Raw genomic sequence first — 27,493 nt, 5'->3', positions numbered from 1 at the left:
GATTTTTGCTACGGAGAACAGTTGAGTAATGATTGTGGAAAAGTATTTTTACTTTATATAGGCTGTGTATTTATCATATCATTCCTGCTTTTACTATATGTTACTGTTATTTTAGGTTTTATGTGTTATTTGGCATGATTTGGTAGGTTATTTTTGGGTCTGTGAACGCTCACAAAATTTTCCCATATAAATAAATGGTAATTGCTTCTTTGCTTTACGATATTTCGTCTTACGAACCATTTCATAGGAACGCCCTACCTTCAGATGGTGGGGGAAACCTGTATACCTCTACTGCGTCATTCCCGATTACATGGAGCAAAAGTACAGCTTTGTTTTTTTCCAATTTTTCTTCATAATCGATCGCTGATTAGTACAGTTCAAACTGCTGCTTGAATATCCTCCAATTCTCAGCTACATTGCCAGTCAGCTGAAATTTTTGTGGGGGTTGTAAACCTTCCATTTTAACGTTTCCAGTTCAAACTTTTTTCTTCTCTTTTTTTTTCCATTAACTTCGATTCTCGATTCTCAATTCTCCCATATTATTCTTCCAGAACCACTTCTGTTTAAACATACCATGGGTTAACAGTAAAGAATCATATTCTGGAAGAATTACAGAACTTTTATTTACAGTAATAAACAAACACCTTAACCCAGCCACGTGCTGGAACAATCTGGCAATCCTGCACATGCTCAGTGCTCTGTCCAGTCATGTACTGGCACATCATTGCATGTGATATCACCACACTATAAACCACACAACTATAATCAAGTACAGATTTAAGTAAATAAATATAAATGATCAATAAAGCTTTCCATGTAGCACCCCAAGGATACCCACATAGACACCCAAGGATATCTAATGCCCCTTTACATTTATTAATTATTTTACTGATGTGGTGCTTCCATGCCAGCTTATTATCCAGCTACATGCTGAGAAATCTTACCACTGACACTTCAAGAGTTTGACCATATAATTTCAAATCAAGTGTAGGTCTATTGATCCTCATTGTAAAACACACAACTTGTGTTTTAGCTACTGAAAGTGTAAAGTTCCATCTAGTTGCCCACTGTTTGACCTTATTAATCGCTAATTGCATCCTATATACAGTTAAATTGAAATTTCTACCTCTAATCAATAAAGCTCCATCATCTGCAAAAAGTGATTTACCCACACCTTGCAGAGAAACTATCAGAAGGTTAAACAATAAAGGGTTACAAATACTAACTGTGGCATCCCACCCTCCATCTCATAGAACTCCGACTATACCTTGCCCATCTTTACCCACATAGACTTCTAAATAAAAAACTCAGTAGGAAGTTATTTCTCCTTCCTCTTATTCCTAATTTCCATAACTTAATCAAAAGTCCTTCCCTCCTTAACATATCATATGCTTTTCCTACATCAAAAATACTGCTATTACAACTTCTTTATTAACCTGTGTTTTCCTAATATCATCTTCCAAATGTAAAACTGAATCCAATGTTATCCTACCCTTCCGAAATCTGCTCTAATAAAACACTATATCACCTCTCTTTTCCAAAATGTAATTCAACCACTCTATTACCTTATGTTCCACAAGTTTACACAAATGGGATGTTAGTGATATTGGTCTATAACTAGACATATCCGACAGGGGTTTTCCAGGTTTTAGAATAGGCACTATTACTGCCATTTTCCATGAGGAGGGAAGATAGCCTAAGCTCCAAATATGATTCAAAAATTTTACTATTATCCCAATAGAGTTGTCAGCCATATGCTTAAACATACAATAACATACATCATCCTTTCCTGCAGCTGTCTGACCTTCTTAAATTCACACAAAGAAAACTCTACATCACTAATCCTATCATTGCTACAGCTGGCTTCCAACACATCAGGGTGTTCACTCAGAACCTTACCCCTACATTGTTCAGCTTCTTTACTTAAATTATCTGATTATGAATTGCAGCAAATGACCGAGCCAGTAACTTAACCTTCTCTATTTCAGTAACAATCATCAATACTGAAATGTTCTTTAATCAATGCTGGAATTAAATCAATTCCAATATTAATCAATACTGGAATGTTATTACCTCTATGAATCCATCCCTCCCCTATTTTCTTAGTCATTCCCCAAACATCTCCAACTTTAATATCCCTTCTAATATTACCACAATATGACCTCCAGTAAACCTTTTTCGCAACCTTCACCACTCTTCTCACCATACTTAATAAGGTCACTCAGGGAGTGATACATCTCAATTTTCCTAAACACCTTGTTTCTCTCCCTGAAAGCCTCTGCACACTCCTCTGTCCACCCTGGTACAGCCTTCCTCCTATTAATGCCTTTTTAAATTGGAATCACTTCCACGCAGTTTGATAAATAACGTGACTTAACCTTTCACTGCAGAAATCCACGTCATCCTCAACATTCAGCCCTGACAGACGTTCATCACATAAAACCTTAAACTTCTCCCAATTTGCTTTACCAAAATTCCACCACCTAAAAGTGGCCTCCTGTCACCTATATAAATCCAAACCTAAGCTTATAAATAAAGGAAAATGATCACTCCCCAATGTTTCATCTCCCATGACATCCCACTCACTCACTCCAGCCTGAATGTTCAAAACTAAAGTTAAATCTATAGCAGTTTCTGAACTATTAGGAACATTATATCTCGTACCTTTCCCATCATTAGGACGCACAGGATGGGAAATACCTAAAAAGCTTTCCACAAGTGTTGTAAAAATTTACCACTTTAATACCCCTACCTGTTGAATCAAATACTTCTACAAGTGCCTCATATATTTCATACACATGCACAACTCTATATCCTAACCCTTTCCTTATAAAACTTGCAACACTGCCCTATCTACCAACTAAGCTATCACACCTAATTACAATATAATCCTGCAGTGAAAAACTTAAATGTGGGAACAACCAGGCTTCTTGAATACATATGATATTGGGTGGATTTCATACATCAGAAATAAACTTCATAAACTTTTGACCATTAAAAATCAGGCTTCTCGCATTCCACTGCAATATTTTTATACCCATTATGTACCTTCACGAAGAGACTGAAATACAGATATCCCACCATCAGATCTTCATTTATAGCTTCCCACAAATCACCAGTTATACCTAGGTACTTTTCAGCAGTGTTCACAATAATTTTAACTTGCTCAGTATGATTAGCTCTCTGAGCAGTACAATTCACCACATCCATTATAAATATCACAAACTTCATTTTATCAATTGGTAAAATATCTTTAGTAAGAGAACGATGATGCCGACATATAGCCACTGACTTTGCATACTGTTCTCTGACTGGCAATACTTTATCAACCTCCAGTTTAATTTTTTGCACGGCCTCTGCATAAGATGTTCCTAACTGTAGCCTGTTGAACGTTAGCTAACTTCTTAAGCACTTCATATTCTCTATATGCTGCACTATGTTCTCCTCTGCAACTGCAACAATTAAATCTTATGCATTCACAATCTTCTTACTTATGTTCCTCACCACACTTACTACACCTTTGCTTCCCATGACATATTGCTAGAATATGTCCAAATCACTGACATCTGTAACATCTAAGCAGAGGTGAAACACAAGCTCATACATTATAACTAACATACCCCAAACTAACTTTATCAGGTAGCTTCACCTCTTCAAAATATGCCAATATGGATAAACAATCTACCCATTCCTCATTTCAGACAACTTACAATCTTTTTATCTCCTTAACCTTGCCTCCCAATAAATGAGATTTAACCTCTTCTAATAAAATCTCCACCTGAACACCCATTATAACACCCCCAATACCTCTATTTTCATTAGGCAACATAAATAAAGTCTTCAAACATAATACCTTCTTACATGGTTTCTTATCCTTACAAACAATAAACACATTACCTCATCTTAAAGTACAAGCGCCATCTATATTCCCTACGGCCAGCTTTAGCCCTGTAGTTAATTTAATGGGATTGATAGTAGGCTGTTCCAGGTGAAATTTAAACAACACCCTGAATTCTTCTTTTCTTTTTCAAAATATCCCACTCTGCCTCTCATCACTTGAAATTATTCCAATATTATGTTTCTTTTTCTATTTTTCAGATCTAGATTCAACTTCATTCCAACCTCCCAAACCCTCCATCTCCAGTTCCTTTTCCAGATACTCCCTCCTCCCTGAACCAACACTACTTCCCCAACATCACCCTCCACTTCCACCCATGACAGCTGACACTCACAGACCAGATCCAACCTCACAGCAGTTCAAATTTGTCAGTTCCTTCCACTGCGGTTGCAATTTCCTTCCAAAATGGAAGATCTTAAAGGAGATACACCATTCCTCTGAATAGATGGGAGCATTAAAAGGGGAGAATATTAACTCAAATATACCCTTACTTTGACACAAGTGCATTCTGGCACAATAGATTATGAGGTGATATTAAGTCTTTCTTTGAAATTATGAAAAGGTGGAATGGGATAGGTTAAAGTTTCCATTGGTGTCCTTCAGAATGGAATATGGGCATATGACCATAGGTACAGTGTGGTAAGGGCCCCCATCAATCAGAGTTGACCATTGATATTTGCATCTTAGCTGTCTCAATATGCAAGCCTGGCAGTACAATATGGAGAGCAAATCTTAGGGTTGTATATGATGGCATACATGTACTTTGATAATAAATTGACTTTAATTTATTGGGTGGTATAAATGTTTATGGCTGAATGACAATAAACTTGATATGAACAGAATGGGTTGAATGCAGTTTATGTGTGGGTTCGGTGACAACATAAAACGATTGGAACATACTGAAACTATACTCATCATTTATTAATCACCCTAATATGAGCCATAATTAAACCAATGGAGTACATATTGTATTCAGTCATTAATGAATACCATGAAACATTTTATTACTAGTTTGAAAAATGCTTTAAAAATGTATGGGGAAATTTGCATGAAGTCAGATATTTGTAAATCAGGTTATTTGTAACCTAAAGAGCCCCTGTACTTCTATGAGGACAGTAGATTGCTATCTTGGATTTCAGTGCGATGAACCCTGCCTTCAGTCAACAGTCAGATTAACTTTAAGTACGCTTTTCTTGCAGAAATTTGAAAGAATAGAATATGTTAATTATGTGAAACAGTCAGATGATGATGAACATACAGGTAATGAAAACAAATGCTAAATTAGATCCAAGCAGGGGTTCTGCTTTGAAAACCTCAGCATAACAATTATCAGCAAGAATCCATTAAATTTGTTTTTTCTGGCTTTCCATAACATCCTCGAATTGCAGGCTGATTGTTCAGTCCTTGCCCTTCATATTTGCTGAGTATTTCAAAGAATATGATGTATAAAAAAGAGGAGAGTGTTGTGTGAAATGAAATGCACACTGAGTTGAAAAGTTTATTTGGAAAAATATGTTTTTATAGTTAATAATAACCTCCAGATACAAGATACTCTGTATTGCTACAACTAATCTACACTCTACTTTAATGCCTAATTTTCATTTCGATATCTGAAAATTGGCGCTCACAGTAAATCTTAACCTTGGCTGTGCATTATGTATTATCAGTATTATTCCAGACAAATTAAACAAAATTCAAAGGTGTACAAAAGATTTGGAAAAGACATTGTTGTATTCAAAGTTGCTTTTATCAAACTAGAATTAGATTTTAGACATGTTTTCAGAGTGTTTGGAATTACATTCAGAGTATGTACCGTATGTGTATATCTGACTTCAAAAATGCGAAGCTGACAATTCCTTTTCCAAACAACAGTATTTTTGTTTAATTAGAAAATTATAGTGAATGGAAGCATTCTTTCCTTTGTTCATCTGTTAATGTTCCTAGTGTGAGAGGCAGTGCATACTTGCAAGAATTGAACAATTAATTCCATTTGGGTTCCTCATGGAAGTTCATCAGAATTTCCAGTTTAATCAGAAAAAGCAGGAGAATTGTTAGTATCCTCAGAAAATCGTATTACTTCTGAGGGAGCAGCTGCGATTACTGTCAGATGAAAAGCTGGAACTGCTTGCACATGCACTTCTTCTCCACCGCCCCCACCCCACAGTGCAATCCCGAGAAAACATTATACATAGGTCAATTCTCTAACGGATTCATAAACAGAAAATGCTGGAAGTAGCAGGTCAGACAGCATCTTACTTCATGTTGGTGACCCTTTGTTAGAAGGTAAGGTTGTTTACCCTGTTCAGGCCTCCACAGACTCTGCCTGACCTGCCGAATGTTTCCAACATTTTCAATTCTTATTTCAGATTTCCAGCATCTGCAGATTTTTTTTTCTTTTCAATCCAATGACCCAAAGGACCGGTTCTCACCTCTCACTCCTCTGCTTTATTATTTCTTTGACGATAATTGCAGAGGAGTGATTCAGATGTGTAATGTCAGGTGTTTGCACTTAATGCAAATGGGATGCATTTCTAATGTGAAAGGATGGGTACAAAAGATTCCTAAGGCTACGTCCACACTAGACCAGATTATTTTGAAAACGCCGATTTTGCGTAAAAACGATAGGCGTTCACAACAGGCGTATTTGAAAATACCTCCGTCCACATTAAAGCGGGTATTTGGGTGAATCTCCTCCTACTGGGCATGCGTAGGACACATCCACAAAATTCACCCGCTTCGACAAGAACACCTAACTCCGACAGCTTGGACCAAGCAACAGGTGATGGCTGCGTCATGTTTGGTGTGGAACTCACTGCGAAAGACTTGGTGCGCGTTTGTCCAGTTACAGACTAGAAAATCTTCAAAGGAAATTGCCAAACAATGGGCAGCTGTTGGCTCTCGTGCATGAGGACTTAAAACTAAAAAACAAATACTGGAGCGTATGGAGGCAACCGACAGGGAGTTCACGGACAGTATGACCCGGCTGACGACGAACATTGAAAAACTGACTAACTCTGTTGCAGAGGGATTTGCAATGATGAGGAATATGATGGCTCCCCCCCAGTACTTTTCACCGCCACAATACCCAGCCTCACAGCCACTACAACAGCTACACATACAGACACACAGACTTCCCGGTGGCCCCATCAACATCTTCCCCTCTCCCACAGAGGGGTCACCCTGGAAACATTTCCTACAGCCATAGTCTCTTCACGGATGAAAGGGATGACAGCTACAACTAAATGCAATAAGGCTTGTTACTGGGCAAAAGTGAGATTTGCTGTTACCTCATTTATTTGCCTTTACTTTTGCCATGTCGTTCTGTATTATTTTGCTGTATTTAACATGTCCAATAAAACGAGTTATTGGGCAAAAGTGATTTTATTTTTACCTGAGTAAAAGTGAAGCTTACAATTTTCCTTTTTCGGCCTTAACATTTTCACATCTATGCCAAACATAAGCTACTTCTTAAAAATGACATTTTGGAAGCAGTGACAATTGCATCTATTGAGTGTTTGCACAAGCAATACATTAATAAAGCACCTTGTTAAATGTATAAAACATGTCTGCATCAGTGTTGTCTTGTATTTCCATACAATGTTATATCAGGCTGTTACGCATCTATTGTCAGAGAAGTACTTGCATAAATAGGTAAATCACCTCCATACAAGCAAGGACAGAAAACAGGGCAAAGTGAGTATACTTATTTATTCAGTATTCAGTAAATTATGGGTCAAAGTATTTGGTGAGTACATTTCTAACTCTTCTCGCTTCAGTCTCATTGCCATCTGTTCTGAAATTGTTAGGTTGTGTGGGGGGTTGAAATTAACGTAGATAGCAAAGTAAACAACACACGCATGAAGCTGTCCGCCATTGTTGTTGTGGTGTTGGAGTTTGCGTTCAAGAAAACAATGAAATGCTACACTGCCGCCACCATCTGTTCCGGCACGTCATGACAGCGTTTTTAAAAAGAACCGGTTACCCTGCGCACACTACACCGGCCAGTAAGCGTTTTCAGATTTATTCACTCTGGAGAGCATTTTTGAAAAACTCCATTTTCGGGGGAGGAAAACGCCATTTCAGTGTGGACAGAGAGTCAAAACGAAGAGAAAAAGCGTCGGTTACAGATTTATCCGGTCTAGTGTGGATGTAGCCTAAACGAAACTAAAAGGTGTGTTATTTGAACATAATAATTGCAACCCAAGGTAATTACAGCTTCCACTTCATTTTCACCCAGCAGGCCCCACAGGCAACAATCAAACGGTGTACTACCTGTACTGAATTATGTGTAAATGAGTTTAAGATTTTGAAGTTCAAGGAAAGAATATCAAATCTATTTGCGCTATAGACTTTTCACTTGCTTATGTTATTTGATTTCTTTCCCTTTGCTCAATTTGTGGCATCAATGGATTTCCTAGAATGCACTTCCTGATGTGGTTAAAGTTTGAGGCAAAACAAACAATATGAGAGGTGTTATATATCCAAATCCCAGAAAATAACACCCATCACATCAGTCCAAAAGCTATCAAATCAAACACATCTTCTTTCCAGAAAACAGGACTGATCTATCACCCACACAATCTACTCTCAATTAATAGCAAAAGTGATGAAAGGTGCTGTTGAGATTATATTTCAGGTTGGTGACCTTCTGTTAGGACAGGAAGGTTATTGATCTGTTGACAGAGCAGTTATGTGGAACTTGCTTTCCAATGTCCTCAACCGTGGTCACTTCTGATTTTGCCAGAACCTTTATTCTCGCAGGCACATTACAGTCTTGGTCTGAACATGGAAGAGAGCACTGATTTTCTAATGTAGGTGAAATGAAGGCAGCTTTAAGATGAGTGGTAAACAGGAGTTGATGAGAATGTGGGGAGAATGAGCTGCCAAGTTGTGCAAGTTGTGAATAGTGTTTGCAACATTATTAAGTGTATGAATCCTGTTTCATAGGTGCAGCCTGAGGACAAGTGATAGGGGTTTGGTATACAGTATTGAGTAACATTTGAGGTGAACGGCATGTTTGGTGAAATATGAAATTTAAGATTTAGGACTTTTTTCCCTATGAAGTAGAAAAATGATGGGAGATTTGACAGAGATACTGTACACAAAATAATCTGGGTATAGATAAGGTAAATGCTGAGGTTGGGCGAAATTGGAACTGGAGGTTATAGGTTAAGAGTGAAAGGTCAAATACTTAAGGGAACCCTGAGGTGGAACTTCTTCACTCAGAGGCTGGTACAAAGGTGGAATGAGCTGCCAGTGGGAAGTTATGGATGCAGGTACGATTGTTTAGAAGTTTGGATAAGTACGTGGATCGGAGGGGTATGGAGACTATGGTCTGGGTGTGGGTCAGATGGACCAGGCAGAATAACAATTCGACATGGACTAGATAGGCCAAAGGGTCTATAACTGAATAGTAAAATGGGATTAGGATAGGATTAATGCAATGGGTATTTAATGGTAAGGACAGAGTCAGTCAGCTCTGTTGTGATGATATAATAATAAAAGATAGTAATCCTGGAGAGAATGATTCACCTCTTAACTCCCCAAGCCTTTTGCACAAGTTACAAGGCCCACTGAGATGTGGTGGAATACTTTCTGCATTTATATATGAGTGTAGCTCTAACAGCAACTGAAGCGCAACTTCAACCGAGACAAAGAAATGTATTTGTCTGGTACTCATTCACCACCCTAAATATCGATTGCCTCCCCTGCTGGAGAAGTGTAGCTTCAGTGTTTGCAATGTACAAAATGCACTGCACCAACGCACCAAAGGTTCTTCAACAACTCTTCACTTAATCACTTCAAAGGTTGAGGACAGCAAGTGCATTGACCACAACTGACAAGCTCAATCTACACCACACACCATACTGACTCGGACTACCATTGTTCTCCTGAGGTCTCGATCTAACTCCTGGAACTCCCCAGCCAACAGTACCGTGGAAGTACTCTATCTTTATCAAAACAATGATTTGGTTCTAGGTCTTTTGGGAATGAGCTTTAAAAATTCACCTTGCTACTGATGCTCAACTCTTGTAAACGAATAAAAGTAAAGAACGACCCCAGTCACAATAAATCATGATTGCAAGACTATGCATTATTGGATCAAAAGCAGTCCATCATCAGTCACTTCAGCTCCATTCTTAACCATTGGGAGTTAAAGGATTTTCACAAATCCATAACACGTGGAGCTCCATTCAAAGCAACCTGTTAAATGGGGTCTCAGCTGTAGACCATAAGACCTTATGACGTAGGAGCAGATTTAGGCCATTCAGCCCATCAAGTCTGCTCCCCCATTCCACCTTGGCTAATCCTGGTCCCAGTCAACCCCATACACCTGTCTTCTCACCATATCCTTTGATGCCTTGACCGATCAGGAAACAACCAACTTCTGCCTTAAATATACCCACGGACTTGGCCTCCACCGCAGTCCGTGGCAGAGCATGCCACAGATTCACTACTTGCTGGTTAAAAAAAATCCTCCTTACCTCTGTTCTAAAAGGTCATCCTTCAATTTTGAGGCTGTGCCCTTTAGTTCTGGATAACTCCACCATTCGAAACACCCTCTCCACATCCATCCCATCTAGTCATTTCAACATTCAGTAGGTAGCTATAGCATCACTGCTAAGAGACCAGCCATGATCTAGCCCTTGTAGCATGAAACTGAGGCTTTCCCTCCAGGGAGTGAGTGGATACTAGAGGTTGGAAGTGCTGTCACTTGAGGAAAGAAAAAGTCGCCCTGATGTCTCAGATGGATGTAAAGATCAATGGTTTCATATTAAATAACAACAGGAAGGTTGGGAGCGTGGGAGGTGTCTAGTCCCTCCTTTCCATCTTTTCTACATTATAACAATGGGAGCACTTCAAAGAAAAACTACTTGCAAAGTTCCTTGAGATTTCTTCAGTTCATGAAAAATGAAATATTCATGCAAGTTCTATCTTTTTTGTTGCTGTAGTTTAATGACAAGAAAGGGAACACTCCCTAAACATCAGCCATCAACTTACATGGGGTCAAATGCTGAGATGTTTCATCCTGCTCCCTCCTTGTCATTTTCCCCTTATTTGCTTCCAGTTTAATCTTGTGTGATTAAGATGACCTTTCAGCCTTCCACAGGCAGTAAGAAAGTTTGCCTCTATCATACACTTCCTTTTAATTACCTGTTTCTTCTCAGCTTACACAGACAAACAATATCTTCGACTCTTATTGTATATGTTCCCTACACTGGCACAGTTGTGAATAATGGTGCAAAGTTACTATATGGAAAACTTGATTACAAACGGACTCGTGGTCGTGAGGTTTGTACCATTTCTCGATCATTTCAACCAGATAAACAGCAGTATGTCAGAAGTTGTGCTCTTGACAATAAAATGGAATGTGACCGTTTGCATCTAAATATCAGGCCCATTATCACTTGCGAAACCTCATGCACATAGTGCGAAAAATATCATCTCCAAATCTTTTATCAGGGTTTGAAACATACACCCTCTGGAGAAATCAAAGTCACACCATTTCCCTTGCAAATAACATAACGAAAGCCAATTTTGATTTCATAAATGTCAGTCAATTAACCTTACCAGAATCCATTTTGTATTTCATATCCCACCACCAAACACATCCTTCCATCCCCTCTCACTTTCTGTCTTCTGCAGGGATCGCTCCCCACGCGACCCCTTTGTCCATTCATTCATCCCCACTGATCTCTCTCCTGGCACTTATCCTTGCAAGCGGAAGAAGTGCTATGCCTGCCCCTACACTTCCTCCCTCACTACCGTTCGGGGCCCCAAACAGTCCTTCCGGGTGAGGTGACACTTAACCTGTGAGCCTGTTGGGGTCATATACTGTGTTCGATGCTCCTGGTATGGCCTCTTGAATATTGGTGAGACCCAGCGTAGATTGGGAGACCACTTTGCCGAGCATCCACACTCTGTCCACCAAAACAAGTGGGATCTCCCAGTGGCCACCCATTTTAATTCCACTTCCCATTCCCATTCCGATACGTATGTCCATCCATATCCTCCTCCACTGTCGGGATAAGGCCACACTTAGGCTGTTTGGGTAGCCTCCAATCTGATGGCATAAACATTGATTTCTCAAACCCAGTAATGACCCCCACTTCCCCATTTGCCATCCCCTTGTCCCTCTTTCATGTTATCTCCTTGCCTGCCCATCGCCTCCCTCCAGTGTTCCTACCCTCCCCCCGTTTTCTTTTTTCCATAGCCTCTGTCTCTTTCACCAATCAACTTCCTAGCTCTTTGCTTCATCCCTCCCCCTCCTAGTTTCAACAATCACCTGGCATTTCTCTCTCCCCTCCGCCCACCTTTCAAACCTACTCCTCAGCTCTTTTCTCCTGGGATTTGGCCTGAAACGTCAACTGTGCTTTTTTTCATAGATGCTGCCTGGCCTGCTGAGTTCCTCCAGCATTTTATGTGTGTCGCTCATATTTCATGTTCGTTTTCATATTCAGGATTGCATTATATGATCCTAGTCATGTTCATGTTAATACATATAAAGTAGAAAATGGAATAATACAGTGCAGAAATGGGTCCTTCAACCCACCGTGCCTGCGCCAGTTGAATGGGTCACATCTGCCTGCACATGGTCTGTATCGCTCTATTCCTTGCCTATTCATGTGTCTGTCTCATAACTGCTTCTACCACTTCTCTCTGAGAGCACATTATGAGCACCTCCCACTCTCTGGTAAAAAAAATGCCTCGCACAATTTCCTTAAACTTTCCCTCTCTCGCCCTCTCATGTTTGATACTTCCAACGTAGGATGACGCTGACAAGTGTACCAAATCTATGTCTTCTATAACTTTATATCGAGTTATCAGTTCATCCGTCGGCCTCCAACACTCTAGTGAAAATTATCCGAGTTTGTCCAACTTCTCCTTATAGCTAGTAAACTCCAATCATTTCACAATAATTATAAATAAATGTGTTTATTAATTATTTTAAATGGGTTAGTGACTTCTTAAATCAGTGGAATTTCATAAACATAATTGTACCATGTAATAACTCCTATTTGTTCACTCTTAGATGGAAAAATTATGAACATTTTGTGCTCTTTTGAATCTATGCTGTAAAACTTTCTTTAATAAATGGTAATTTCTCTGGTGCCCTTTGAGGGAAGAGCATGTTTGGACAATTATCTGAAAACTTTAACTCTCTTTCATTCCAAATAATAAATTAGGCAGCCCTGATTCTAATTAGAATCTAATGTTATAAATAGATTAAGTATCAAAACTGAAAATTAACTCAGGAAGGTCAAAAGCCTCAAAATGAAACCCAAGCACTTTTAGATATCTTCTATTTCCTGCATCCCTGCCTTTGTTTAATTTAACCTGCATCCTTTCCTGAAGGGTGTTTACTTCAATTCTTTATCCCTGTTTTTTTTAGCTTGATTGACCTTCTCCAGTTGCACATGTTCCCTCCATTCTCTTGGTACCTGTGAACGTGTAGATTTGTTTCTAAGTGAAATTCACAAAGTTGATTTTTGAAAATAAGAAGAACCAAATTTAAGGTATTTTGATGATTAACCAATCCAGCAAAATGGCAATACATAACAATAATTTAGAATGACAAAAGATGGGTTATATCCATTTTCCTGACATAGACATATAAATTGCTAAAATACAATTGTACACTTATGTTGCTGGAATTTATCAGCCTAAAACTTTTCCTCGTTAACTGCTTCCTACTGAGCATTGGGTTGTGTTTCTAACCTAACGAGAGATAATGTTCTCCAGTTCAAGTGGGTCTCCCCTCAACCATTTGACACTCCAGAAAAAACAATCCAAGTTATTCCAGTGTCTCTATGGCTAATACACGCTCCTCTGGGCAACATCCTAGTGAACCTCTTCTTCACTTTCTCCAAAGCCTCCATGTTCTTCCTGTAAAGTGAAGACCAGAATTCCAAACATGACCTGACCACAGTACTATGCTGTTGGTGTTGAGTGCGTCGACACACAGCGACCCTGTGGATAGTCTTGTTGCCCATAGGGTTCTCGTGGCAAGATACGGAAGTAGGTTGTCAGGCCTTTTTTCTGCACAGATACTGTTGCTGCCTAGGTTGGGACCCGGCCAGAATCAAACTCGGGACCATCCACCTTGAAGTCCATTGCTGATGACACAGCACAAGAGGCTGGTCTGAAGTTCTACACTACTGCAAAATTACTTCTCAACCTTTCTACTCTGTACTCTAACCAATGAAGACAAGTAAGCCACGCACCAATTTTATGATCCTACCTACTTGTGTTGCTGCTTTCAGAAAGCTGTAGCTTTGCATCTAAGAATCCTCCATATATCAATTCTTTCCAGGGTCCTGCCAGTTATTCTGTATTTTCCTATTGCATTTGAAATCCCCAAATTGTTTAAACTCCATCTGCCATTTCTTTGACCGTATTCCTAACTGATTTACATCCTGCTGCAACCTTGGCAACATTCCCCACTATCCACAACTCTGCCAATGTTTGGATCATCAGCAAACTTGCCACGTAGCCCACCTACATTTTCATTTCTATACATCATGAACAACAGAGATGCCAGCACTGATACTTGCAAAACACCACTGGTCACAGACCCCCAGACAGAATAACACCTCGCCACCACTTCCATCTGGTATCTATGGCCAAGACAATTTGAATTTAATTTACTAAATATCCTTGGACTCCACAGTGATTTAATCTTCTAGACAGGCCTACCACAAGGGACCTTATCAAAAGCTTTGCTACAATGCATGTAAACAACATCTACTGCCCCATGTTATCAATCATCCCCATCATCTCCTCTAGAAACTCATCAAGTTTGTAAGACATAATCTCCCACAAACAATGCCATGCTGACTATCCCTAATATATCTATGCACCTCCAGATGTGAGTAGGTCATATTTTTAAGAATCCTCCCCAGTGATTTCCTTACCAATGATGATAGCGCCTTTCTTAAACAGATGGACAACACTAGCTATTCTAAAGTCCACTGGGATCTTGCCTGTAACAAAAGAAGATAGAAAGTGCAAAGTACAAAGTAAAATTTATTATCAGAATACATACATGTCACCACATACAGCCCTGAGATTCTTTTTCTGCGGGCATACTTGGCAAATCTATAGAACAGTAACTGCAAACTATAGGCATCAGGTACTGTTAACTAACTGTAAACAAACTGCGCAAATACTAATATAAATAAATAGCAATAAATAACAAGCATGAAAAAACAGTATAACAGAGTCCTTAAATGAGCATAGCTATCCCCTTCTGTTCAAGGGACTGATGGTTGAGGGGTAGTAACAGTTCTTGAACCTAGTTGTGCGAGTCCTGAGGCACTTGTAACTTTTACCTGATGGCAGCAGTGAGAAAAAACCATGACCTGGGTAGTGAGGTTCTTTGATAATGGATGCTGCTTATCTACAGCAACATTTCATGTAGATGTGCTCAATGGTTTGGAGGGTTTTACCCTGACGTACTGGGATTAATCCACTGCCTTTTGTAGGATTTTCCACTCAAAGGCATTGGTGACCCCACACCAGGCCATAATGCAGCCAGTCAGCACACTTTCCACCACATATCTATAGAAGTTTTCGATGACACGCCAAACCTCCGCAGACTCCAGTGGAAGTAGAGGTGCTGTTGTGTTTTCTTTACAATAATATCTATATGATGGGTCCGGGACAGGTCCTCTGAGATAGTGACACTCAGAAATTTAAAGTCACCGATGCTGTCCACCTCTGATCCCCTGATGAATACTGGCTCATGGACCTCTGGTTTCCCTCTTCGGAATTCTACAATCAGTTCTTTGGTCTATTGACATTGAGTGAGAGGTTGTTGTGATGACACCACTCAGCGAAGTTTTCAATCTCCCTCCTGTTTGTTGATTCATCACCATCTTTGATACACCGCACAACACTTGTATTGTCAGCAAACTTGTATAAGGTACTGGAGCTGTACTTAGCCACACAGTCATAGGTGTAAAGTGAGTAGAGCAGGAGCAGTGGAAACCCTGTGGTGCTCCTGTGCTGATGAAGATTGTGGAAGAGATTTTTTTTTTGCCAATCCAGACTGACTGGGGTCTACAAGTGAGGAAATCTAGGATCCAATTGCACAAGTGGTCTTGGAGAAGCCCAGGTCTTGGAGTTTACTGATTAGTTTTGAGATGCTGAGCTGTAATTGATAAACAGCATCCTGATGTATGATTCTTAACTGTCCAGATGTTCCAGGATTATTTTAGGAGCCAACAAGTTAGCATCTGCTGTAGACCTGTTGCTTCAGTAGGCGAATTGGAGCAGATCCAAATCATCATTCAGATGGGAGCTGATATGCTTCAACATCAGCCTCTCAAAACACTTCATCGCTGTGGATGTAGGTGCCACTGGGCAAAGGTCACTTAGACAGGTTACCACACTCCTTTTGGGCACCAGTATGACTGAAGCCTGCTTGAAGCGGTTCGATACCACACACCGCTGGAGCGACATGTTGAAGATATCCGTGAATGCACCATCAGCACAAGTCTTCACTACTCAGTCAGGTACTGCATCCGGACCAGATGCTTTCCTTCGATTCACTCACTTGAAGGCAGCCTGTATGTCATCCTCAGTTACTGAGACCAAAGGATCACCAAGAGACATGAAGGTGCACAAGAGTTCCTCCCTGTTCTGGTGGTCAAAGTGAGCATAGAGAGCATTAACCTCATCTGGATGTGCAGCTCTGCAGTCCCCCCATATCACAAGATTTAGCTTTGTAGGAGGGTAGGGTATTGAATACCTGCTACAGCTGTTAAGCATCCCTTGTTGATTCCAGTCTAGTCTGGAATCTCCACTTCGCCCGACAGATTGCTTTCCGGAGATCATACCTGCACCTCTTGGAGCATTCTTGTTCTCCAGACTTGTATGCCTCTGATCTGGCTCTCACCAGGTTTTGGATTTCATTGTTTATCAAGGCTTCTGATTCGTAGTCCATTGTTATGAGGAAAATTACATGCTGCAGATTGCAGCAAAAGTAGTTCAAAGGGAGTATATTTAAGAGGAAAGCTGGTACAAATTCCTGCAGCCCGCAGAGAGTTGCCGATGTACACAGGTACTATTTTAAAGGTCTCTGTTGAGGACCTAGCCATCTCCTCTCCAGCTTCCCTCAGTATCAAGGAATAGATACCATCAACGCCCGGGGACTTAATTACCTTAACGTTCTTCAAAAATCCCAACACATCTCTCTTCTTGATATCAACATGCCTTTGAATATCAATATATCTTAACCCCCCACCCTAATCACACTATCATCCTTCTCCTTCTCCTTGTTAAATATTAATGCGAAATACCATTTTGCTACCTCACCCACATCCCCTACCTCCAGGTGTAAATTTCTCCTTTGCCCTTGAGTTACCTACCCTCTCCCCAACTACTGTCTTATTTTTAATGTATGCATGAAATGCTCTGTGACTCTCCTTAATCGTACTTACCAAGAACATTTCATGACTTCCTTTTAGCCATTTTAATTGTTGAACTTCCTGCTTCATTTATATTCCCCAAGGTCCTACCCATTTACAGCTTCCTTAACTTCACATGATTCCTTTTTCTTTGTGACTAATACTGCAGTATTTCAACATCCATGGTCTTGCCATCACTGTCTTTCTTCCTCACATAAAATTGTCAATTCTGAGTTCTGACCAGCTGAACATTAAACACCTTCCAGATGCCATATGTGGACATACCCAAGAACAGCTTCTCCCAACGTATTTTCCCAGCTCCTGCCTAACACTGTTTCATTTAGTCTTTCCCCTGTTTAACATCTTTCCCGAGGTCCAGCCTTTAATCTTATCCATAATAAAAATTATGCAGTTATGTCCAAACTGCTCTCCCACTGAAAATCCAATCAACTAGCAAAGCTCACTTCCCCAAAAGAAGTCTCATCTGTCCCCTTCACATTTTGAACAATTTACATATTGTTCACTCCTTTCACCTTCAGATTCCACCACTCCAGAGAAAACAACCCATTGAAGCCTTCAAATCTAAGGGAAATTAAAGTCACACACCACAGCTACCTCATTAGTTTGACTGGTTGATAGGTCAATCAGGAGATTAGGCAGCAAGAAAGTAAACAGACAAAATATATGCAAAAAGCATGAAATGTAAGACAGAGCTATAGGAAAATCCCAGCAAATCATGCAGGATCACTTAAGAGTGAAAAATTAGGTTAATGTTACTCAGTGGTAGAGTCATACAGCCATAACAATTTTTTTCACACAGAGATAGTGCATATTTAGAGTCATGAAATTAGAAAGCACAGCCACAAGCTGTTCGGACCAACACTCACACTGCCTAAGATAGCTATCCTGAGCTAGTCCCATTGTCCTTCTTTTGGCCCACATCCTTCCAAACCTTTTCTGTTCATCTACTTGTCTAAATGTCTTTCAAATATTATAATTACACCCACTTCTACAGCTTCCTCTGGAAGCTTGTTCCATATATCTATCATTCTGTGAAAAGTAACCCCTCAGGGCCCTTTTAAACCTTTCCTCTACCACTTTCAATCAATATCCTCTACGCTTAGATTCCCCTACTTTGGCAAAACATCAAATCTACAGCCCTGATGATTCTACATGCCTCTTTATGGCCACCCCTCTGCCTTCTATGCTCCATGAAAAAAGGTCCCAGCCTATCCAGCTTCTCCTTATAACTCAATCTCTCCAGTCCCAGTAACATTCTTGTGAATCTTTTCACACCCTTTCCAGCTAAATGATATCCTACTTATAGCTGGGTGACCAGAACTGTGCAGAATGCTCCAAATGTAGTCTTGCCAACAACTTGTACACTTGCAAAATGATGTCCCAACTCCTCTACTAACTGCATTGACCAATGAAGGCAATTGTGCCAAATGCATTCTTCACCACCCTGTCTACTTTGGTTGCCACTTTCAGGGAACTATGCACCTGTACCTCTAGGTCTCTCTGTTCTACAGCACTCTCCATGTTCTTCCATTTACTGTGTAATTTACAATAAAACTAGTCAGTTCTAAAATAATCAGAGAAAATAAATTAACTGAAATTATGGTATGAGGGGTGGGGAAGAGGGGACAGGTTCTGTCTGGTGTTCTGGCCAGTATTAATCACTCAAATAAATAACTGAAACAGATCACTTGATTATAGCAATCTGTAGGAGCACATTGTTGGCAAATCAGCTTCTATGCTTCTTACATACAGCAGTAATTGCTTGTTAGCAGTGTCTTCTGTAAAGTGTTTTAAGACCTTCTGAGGTACTTACTTTCTTTAAACTTCTGATTTATTTTTACAATAAACAGAATGTCCTCTGGGGTTTCTGATTGCCCAAATCTTCACAAGCCCTCAACTTCCAAAATAAATTGTTAATGGACAACGATTATGCTGTTAGCATTTTCCTGAGTGCACTTTGACTGCAACATTAATATCCTACTTATCTCACTGCTGATATAACAGAATCTGGCAATTTATCATCAATTGATTAGCCATGGGCTGGGCAATCCTGGAGCTGTGCCATAGCAACAGTCAAGATTCAATCAAAAGCCACTACAGTCTGGTAAGAAGACAATATTCAATAATGTGATTTTACATCACCGATTACAAAGCGATTACAAAGGTACCACTTCGCATTGTACTTGTATGTAGTTGATGATAGATCAACTAGTATCAACGATCCATGAAATTGAGAATCCCTAAACCAGGAGCACCAGCAAGGTAAGGACTAGTGCTGACACTGAGGGATCAGAGTTTCAGGAGCAGCTGCTAAGAAACAACCGTTCCTGAGTTTCAGGAGAAGCTGTTGATGGTCCATGGACTCCTCTACTGCCACGATGAAGCCACTCTCAGGTTGGAAGAGATTTTTGCATTGTAGGGGCATTAAGGGTTATGAAGAAAAGGCAGGTAGGTGGAGACGAGTCCATGGTCAGATCAGCCATGATCTTATTGAATGACGGAATAGGCTCGACAGGCCAGATGGCCTACTCCTGCTCCTATTTCTTATGTTCTTATTATTCTATCTGAGTTGTCTCCTGTTACCTGTAAAAAAATATAAATCTTGCATAGATCTGGCTAGTAGCTTCTGTTCACACCCACTTCTTGAAAGTCACAGACAGAGGCTATATGATCAACATTGAAAAATCTCAACTCTGTTGTACAAAAGTAAATTTCCTAAATATGACAATTACCAATCAGGCCCCCCGAATTTACACAGAAAGTCACTTCAGTAGGATATCCAAAGACCTTAAACGCTTTACCATCAATCCTAGACCTATTGAATTATGCTAGAGCTTTCATGCCTGACTATATGCAATTATCAAAACCGTTCTACAACAGATGTGAACCAAAAAATAAAAGAACACTTATTTTCACCTTAGGAGATTATGAGGCGCTGGAGAAATTGATGAATGCAGTTCAGCAAGCAGTAGACAAGAGACTTAACAAAATGTCTTGTTCTGCCAGTCCATGTTTCTCCAAAATCGCCTGTAGCTATCTGCTATAATGAGGGAGAAGAAATACAAGACCCCCCTATACTGCCTCATATAATTTCACCCCAACAGAACAGAAACTTGCTGCCTTAGATGTCATACCATGGTATTCTATATATTTATTACAGTTAGACCATTGCAAGGGGACAAACTAATTATTATACAAACAGAACTTACAGCTTTAAAAAATATTAGTAAATTATCAACAAAGGAACAGAGAATTACCATAACTGGGTATGCGGAATAGCAAATACGTTCATCAAGGATCCAGGTACAGCCATGGTGGTGGACAAGCCACTCATGCAAAATTAGCCATATGACACTGGTGGCCTTACATGATGAGTGACTGTAAGCAATTCATTGCAAATTGTAAAGAATGGTTGGCCTATAATAAAGGAGTAGTCACAACACTGCCTCTTAAAAGACAAAGAAAGCCAACTACGGCAATGCAGGTAAGGCAAGTTGATTATTTTGCCCTATTTCTGGCATCCCAAGGCAGCCCACTTTAACAGAAAGCTAATAAGTATATTCTTGTGATAACTGATGTTTGTACAAGAAATACTCTATGACTTCTTGTAGTGAGACCACAACCATCACAGCACTCCATATTCCCGCTGCTGGCACCTCCATCTGTACAGACATCAACCAAGGTTCTTCCTTCAATGACAAAGGCTTTCAAGCCATGTGTGAACAAAGAGGTGCACAAGTGGAGTACAGCACTCCATTCCAGCTGCAATCAAGTAGCATGGTGGAGTGAATGAATCGAGAGATTAAGGACCCCTGACAAAACCGGTCAATTCTAGAGATGAATTAGGCTATACTTGTCCCTGAAGTGCAAACGCCTGTAAACAAAGTGCTAATTGTGAAAATAGGAGTACACAAGAATGTTACACTTTATTTCTTAATGTCAATGTCCACCAAAAGGTACCTTGCTCACTATCTTCGGCCAACCATTGCCCACACTCAATACAACTCTTCTCAGGAGAGTTTATGGGAATTCCAGAGAAAGCAAAGGAACCTGACAAGGAAGCTTACAGACCATAAAAAGGGGACTGGGTCGAAGAAAAGAAATTTCAGAACAATAATTCTGACCCTAGTTTTCATCCTAGGTAGAAATCTCCTTGTCTCACTACCCAGGTTATCAATGATAGGGCGGTAGTCAATGGGGCTGGGAGGGGAAACAAGACTGTCAGTAAACCTGTCTCCATAGATAACATCAAAACTGCCCCAGCAGGATTTACACCCAGAATGAGTGAAATCCTTATATTAAACCAGTATATGTGTCCACCATGGAACCCTACATCCTGACGGGAAGTGGGGTGAAATGTAATGAACAGATAAAACACATATTTAGATCTGAAAAGTGAGAAAAAAAATTCCTGTTTACTTGAGAAAGATCTCATTGGTCCATTCCCCAGTGAAAATACATCCAGAGTGCATTGCTTCAAACTCAAACTCCAGGAAGAAATGTTGCTTTCACTGTAGTTTACTTTTATTATTTATGTTTGTAACAATATCGTTCAGTGCTGCCTCACTCTCCATTTGTTTCATCGCAGACAAAGTTGTATTTAGTACAGAAACTGTCTCATCTATCTCGCATCCCCCCGCCTTAAAACTTAATGATTATTGATGATTCCAATTTAAAACCACTAAATGGCCCTGATCTCTTGGTCATATGTGAACTAATATACTGGAACCCTTAATCCTTGCCTCTGGCAAAGTGATTGTTTCTGTCCCCTTTAACGTTCACTCCAACCACATTGCAGATGAAATAAACATAGATACAGTACCTGGAAAGGCAAAGAATCATTTGCAGAAATGATTAATAACATCCTAACAAAGCTGAAAGATTCCAGCCCAGATACTGAAGATAAACTAATTGAGGAATCCCTTGATATGCATACCCCTACACTTGAAGAGAAGTGTAGACACTGTTATATCATTGAATAATTGCACTCATGGGAACAAGCTAATTCCCATGATATGAGTGTTATATTTAATGTTACTCAAACAGTTTGTATATTTGGTTGATAAAATCCCATGGGCTGACAGAACAGACTGAGTAGACTTGCTCAGTTAAAACTTTCTGGGAAACACAAAAGTTGAGATGATGTGCCAATTCTTCCCAGTTAGACCCAACCCTTATCAAAACAAAGGGGGAAGGTCTGAACAATTACGCCCAGAGTCCTGAATCACCAACATGGTAAGAAATGTATGCAAATGATATGGTTGGTATCAGAATGTTACATTACAGCACACCAATGGGAGTTCACTCCTGTGGGAGGGACATAACCAACCCCTATGCTTTGACATCTTTTTTTCCTTCTGGGAGTCTAGAATTAAAGGTATAGACAGAAACCACAACAGTAGAACTGCACTCTGTAAATGTTTCATCTTTTATGTATACTATTATAACTGCAAAATCATGATGGATATAATTTTCTAAAACTAAAATATGAGATAACCAATCCTTAGACAGAAGAAGAGAAAAATACACAATCAGTTCACAAGACAAGAGGAAATCTGCAGATGCTAGAATTTCAAGCAACACACATAAAAATTGCTGGTGAACGCAGCAGGCCAGGCAGCATCTATAGGAAGAGGTACAGTCGACGTTTCAGGCAGAGACCCTTTGTCAGGACTAACTGAAAGAAGAGATAGAAATTTGAAAGATCTCAAATCTCCTACTATCTCTTCTTTCAGTTAGTCCTGACAAAGGGTCTCGGCCCGAAAGGTCAACTGTACCTCTTCCTATAGATGCTGCCTAGCCTGCTGCATTCACCAGCAATTTTTATATCAGTTCACAAGACTTGTTTTCAGTAAACCTGAGTAAAGTCGTGCACCGCATCAAAAGCAATGCAAACACCCTGTGAAAGAAATGAACTATCCTCAGCTTAGTGAGGCATTGCCAGCTGACCTAATGAGCTAATGGCAGAAGAGGCAGTGATTCAAACTTGCATCAAGGTAATGGCAAGAACTATTTGTGGGGAAGAAAATCTTGAAGATGAACGAATATGGACTTGATATGTTGTCAATTGTTTATAATGGTGAGATTCCTTTGAGAAATTGGAAACGTGTGCAGCAGAGGTTGGGGAGGTGAACACTCTAAAGAGAAAATCACACAGGAACCCCTACAGTGAGAAGTACTCAATGAGTTCTTTGAGCATGGGAGGGAAGAGAGCCTTTTCTAGCAACGGTAACCTACTGAAACGGATGGAGGAGTGATAGTCTGTTCCTAAGAGGAGTCTTAATCTCAAAGCTGATATTTATAGGAAGAAACTGAGTTTGAAATCTTTGCTTAGCAGGTGGAGTCTGGGATAGATATTCGCTTCCTGGGCTGGGGTGGAAGGCTTACGTTGTGCCAAGCTCAAACAGTTGAAAGTAAACTTCCAACTGAAACAACACACATAAAATGCTAGAGAAACTCAGCAGGTCCGGCAGCATCTATGGAAATTAATAAACAGTCAGCATTTCAGGGCAAGGTCCTTCTTCGGGACTAAGAAGGAAGGGGGAAGTTGCCAGAATAAAAGGGTGGGGGGAAGGGAAGGAAGCTAGCTGGAAGGTGATGGGTGAAGTCAGCTGGGTGGGAAAGGTCAAGGGCTGAAGAAGAAGGAATTTGATGGGAGAAGAGAGTGGACCATAGGAAAAAGGGGAGGAGACCCAGGGGAAGTGATAGGTAGGTGAGGAGAGGTAAAAGGTCAGAATGGGGAATAGAGCAAGGGTTTTTTTTTTACCGTAAGGAGAAATCGATATTCATGCCATCAGGTTGGAGAATGCTCCCGGTCAGAATATAAGGTAGCCTCATCTTGGGACAGGACGAGGCCATGGACTGACATGTCAGAATGGGAATGGGAATCAAAATTAAAAATTTTGGCCATTGGGAAGTTTCGCTTGTTGTGGATGGAGCGGAGGTGGTCGACAAAGTGGTCTCCCAATTTAAGTTGGGGCATACCAATGTAGAGGAGGCCACATCAGGAGCACTAGACACAATAGATGACCATAGCAGACTCACAGGTGAAGTGTTGCCTCACCTGGAAGGACTGTCTGGGGCCCTGAATGGAGGTGAGAGAGGAGGTACATGGGTAGGTGTAGCACTCAGGCTGCTTGTAAAGAAAAGTGCTGGGAGGGAAATTAATGGGGAGGGATGATTAGGCAAGGGAATCATGGAGGGAGAAATCCCTGTGGAAAGTACAGAGTAAGGCGGAGGGAAAGGTATGTTTAGTGGTAGGATCCCTTTGGAGATGGTAGAATTTGCAGAGGATGATGTGTTGGATGCGGAGATTGATAGGGTGGTAGGTAAGCACAAGAGGAACTCTATCACAATTAAGGTGGCAGAAAGATGGGATTAGCACAGAAATGGAGGAGATGCTGGTGAGGGAAATATCAATAGTGGAGGGAGGGAACCCCATTCTTTGAAGAAGGAGGACACATCTGATGTCCTGGAATGGAAAGCTGTGTCCTGGGTACAGTTGTAGCAGAGGTGAAGCATCTGAGAAATGGGAATAGCATTTTTACAGGAGGTAGGGTGGGAAGAGATATAGTCAAGATAATTGTGGGAATCAGTAGGTTTATAAAAGATGTTCATTGATAATTTGTCTCCAGAGATCACAGAGACCAAGAAAGGGGAGGGAGGTGTCAGAGGTGGATCAGGTGAATTTAAGAGCAGGGTGGAAGTTAGAGACAAAGTTGATGAAATTGATGAGCTCAGCATGGGTGCATGAAACAGCACCAATGCATTTGTCAATGTAGTGAAGGAAGAGTTGGGGAGTATTACAGGGGAATGCTTCAAATATGGACTGTACTATGTTACCAATGAAGAGGCAGGCCCTAACTGGCACATGTGGGTGCCTATGGCTATCCCTTGAGTTTGGAGAAAGTAGCAAGAAAAAATTGTTGACGTTGAGGACCAGTTCTGCCAGATGGAAGCAGGGTGTGAGAATCGTTTGGTTCTGGTGTCAAGAAAGAAGTGGAGAGCTTTGAGGCCTTCTTGATTGAGAATAGAGTGCATTGGCATTCAGATTAAAGTTAATAGCTTTGACAGTTTCTACAGATAAGACATTTCCATTACGTGTTTGCTTAACACCTGCCTAACAAATAATTATTGTACATATTGATTTGATTGGGCTACATTTTCACTTCATTATGGCAATATAATTGTATAGCTCACAAAACTGTATTATGAAAAATCTTCTGTTCATTAATCAAGTCCGTTAATGAATGTCACAGTTGGAATGGTATATAAAGATAATTTAAAATTAAAAATTCACATTTAATTGCTTTCATTAACTGTTCAAATATTCTCAGCCACACTGATTCATTGTAGTTTTCCTGTACCATGTTTTCAATTGTAGCTTGAATCATGAGCAGGGAATTCCAGTGTGAGTCTTCAGTGTGCCACTGAGGAAATGCTACACAGTCAGTAGTAACATCTTGTAGATGAGCTGGATCCTCTCTGCTCTCTCAAGACACAAAGGATTTCAAGATGCAATTTTAAAAAGTGCAGGGAAGTGATTCCAAGTGCCGTGGTCAACATTAATTCCTCAAACAAGCTCACTTATCTCAGAGTATTACATGACATCGCTATCTGGTATAAAGTAATGACAATTTAACTGTATAAAGTAATGACAATTTAACTATATTTACGTTCTGTGTATTGTCAGAACTTACACGTCAATGACGTTGTGTAATCAAGCCTTCATTATACGTTTACCTGGTACTTGTGTTTATGCCAATAAACTCATTGAATGTGAAACTTGACTTGTTTGCTTAGCCACTGCTCACTTTAGCTTAGAACAAGAGCTGCACCTTACAACTGCTTTTAAGACCATTAGACTGACAGTGCTGTGCAAAAGTCTTAAGCACATATATATATAATTAGAGTTCCCAAGATCTTTGCACAGCACTGTATATTATGATTTCCAGCTACCAAATAACACTTAATACTACTGAGCTAATACAAAGGTAAGTACTCTTACTTCTGTTTCCCAGCTACCATTCTATTTTAACCAATATACAGTACTGTGCAACAGTCATAGGAGCAGAATTAGGATTCTTTGAAAGGAATATATAAGATTCTAAGTTAATGCAAGCTTTTATCCTTAAAAGAAGATAAAAGGAACATAAATGGGATGCATGGAACTCTGTGATGTCATTAAGCCACTTGTGCTTACCACTAATTTACTGACAACCTTTTGTGGATTTCCTGATGGTGACTTGCTGAAATAAAAACTGAGTCTTGGCCAGAGCAAGTGTCACTCACAAACTAGTTACAAAATATAGTGAAGAGCAAAGTAGTGCTCAGAGACTTTAATGGCTGTAATGTTATGAAAACATTCAAAACACTTTTAAAAAGTCAATTAAACAAATGCTGAAAATTAGAAAATTAAGAAAGTAAGTGAAATAATTCTAGGTAATTAAAACACTTAAGCAAATACATTTTTAAATGTAACTTGCCCTACACTCTTGTCGAGTTATTGCTATTAAGTAAGAGTCATACAGCACAGATATGGGGCCTTTGATCCACAAAATCAATACTGACATCAAGTGTCCATCAACATTGATCCTACTGGTCTGTGGCTTACTCTGCTTGGCAATTCAAGTGCTCATCTAGATACATCTTAAATGTTGTGAAAGTACCTGTGTCAGCACCCACTCAGTCAAATTTCAACTACCGTCTGGTTAAAAAAATTCCTCGATCAATCCCTTCTGAATCTCTTACCCCTATTCTTGACCGAAGTCCTTGAGTTTTAGACACCTGTGCTATAGGGAAAAATTACCTACTATCAACCCTTAATAACTTACTATATACCTTTCAGGTCACCCCTCAACGTCTGCTGCTTCAAGGAATTTCAATCAAAACTATGCAGTCCTTAAATACATGGCACCTTGTGGAACACCTCAGCTGTCAGGGTTCCAGTTACAATAACACCACCAGAGCATTGTAATATTCCATTGAACCGAAAGACAGACCGGCAGAGCAGCAGTAATGTATCTGCAGCCTGCAAAATCACCTGACATTATTCAAAATGTGTACAAAACTGAGAGAAACAACATGGATCTTGGAATCATCTGAACCACTGCGGAATCCAAGGACAATATCAACCTTGAAACAGCAAAAAATCAACATCTGC

At 40.0% G+C, this 27,493-nt stretch overlaps 1 protein-coding gene across 2 annotated transcripts in view; it reads right to left on the bottom strand.

Annotated features, from left to right (window-relative positions):
- Positions 1–460: 460 nt before the first annotated feature.
- LOC140195090 (BTB/POZ domain-containing protein KCTD8-like) overlaps positions 461–27,493 on the bottom strand; it is a 74,125-nt gene continuing 47,092 nt past the window's right edge. The window contains exon 2 of one of the 2 annotated variants that reach the window (XM_072252779.1): positions 461–559. In XM_072252779.1, the coding sequence (XP_072108880.1) occupies positions 540–559 (20 nt within the window). In that variant the 3' untranslated portion in view covers positions 461–539. Of the gene's footprint in view, positions 560–16,448; positions 16,544–27,493 lie in introns of those variants that run through there. The other variant, XM_072252776.1, reaches the window with a different exon arrangement.

The sequence above is a fragment of the Mobula birostris genome, chromosome 3, assembly GCF_030028105.1.
Source record: "Mobula birostris isolate sMobBir1 chromosome 3, sMobBir1.hap1, whole genome shotgun sequence".
Taxonomy (NCBI): domain Eukaryota; kingdom Metazoa; phylum Chordata; class Chondrichthyes; order Myliobatiformes; family Myliobatidae; genus Mobula; species Mobula birostris.
This window is presented reverse-complemented; position numbering and strand designations above follow the sequence as displayed.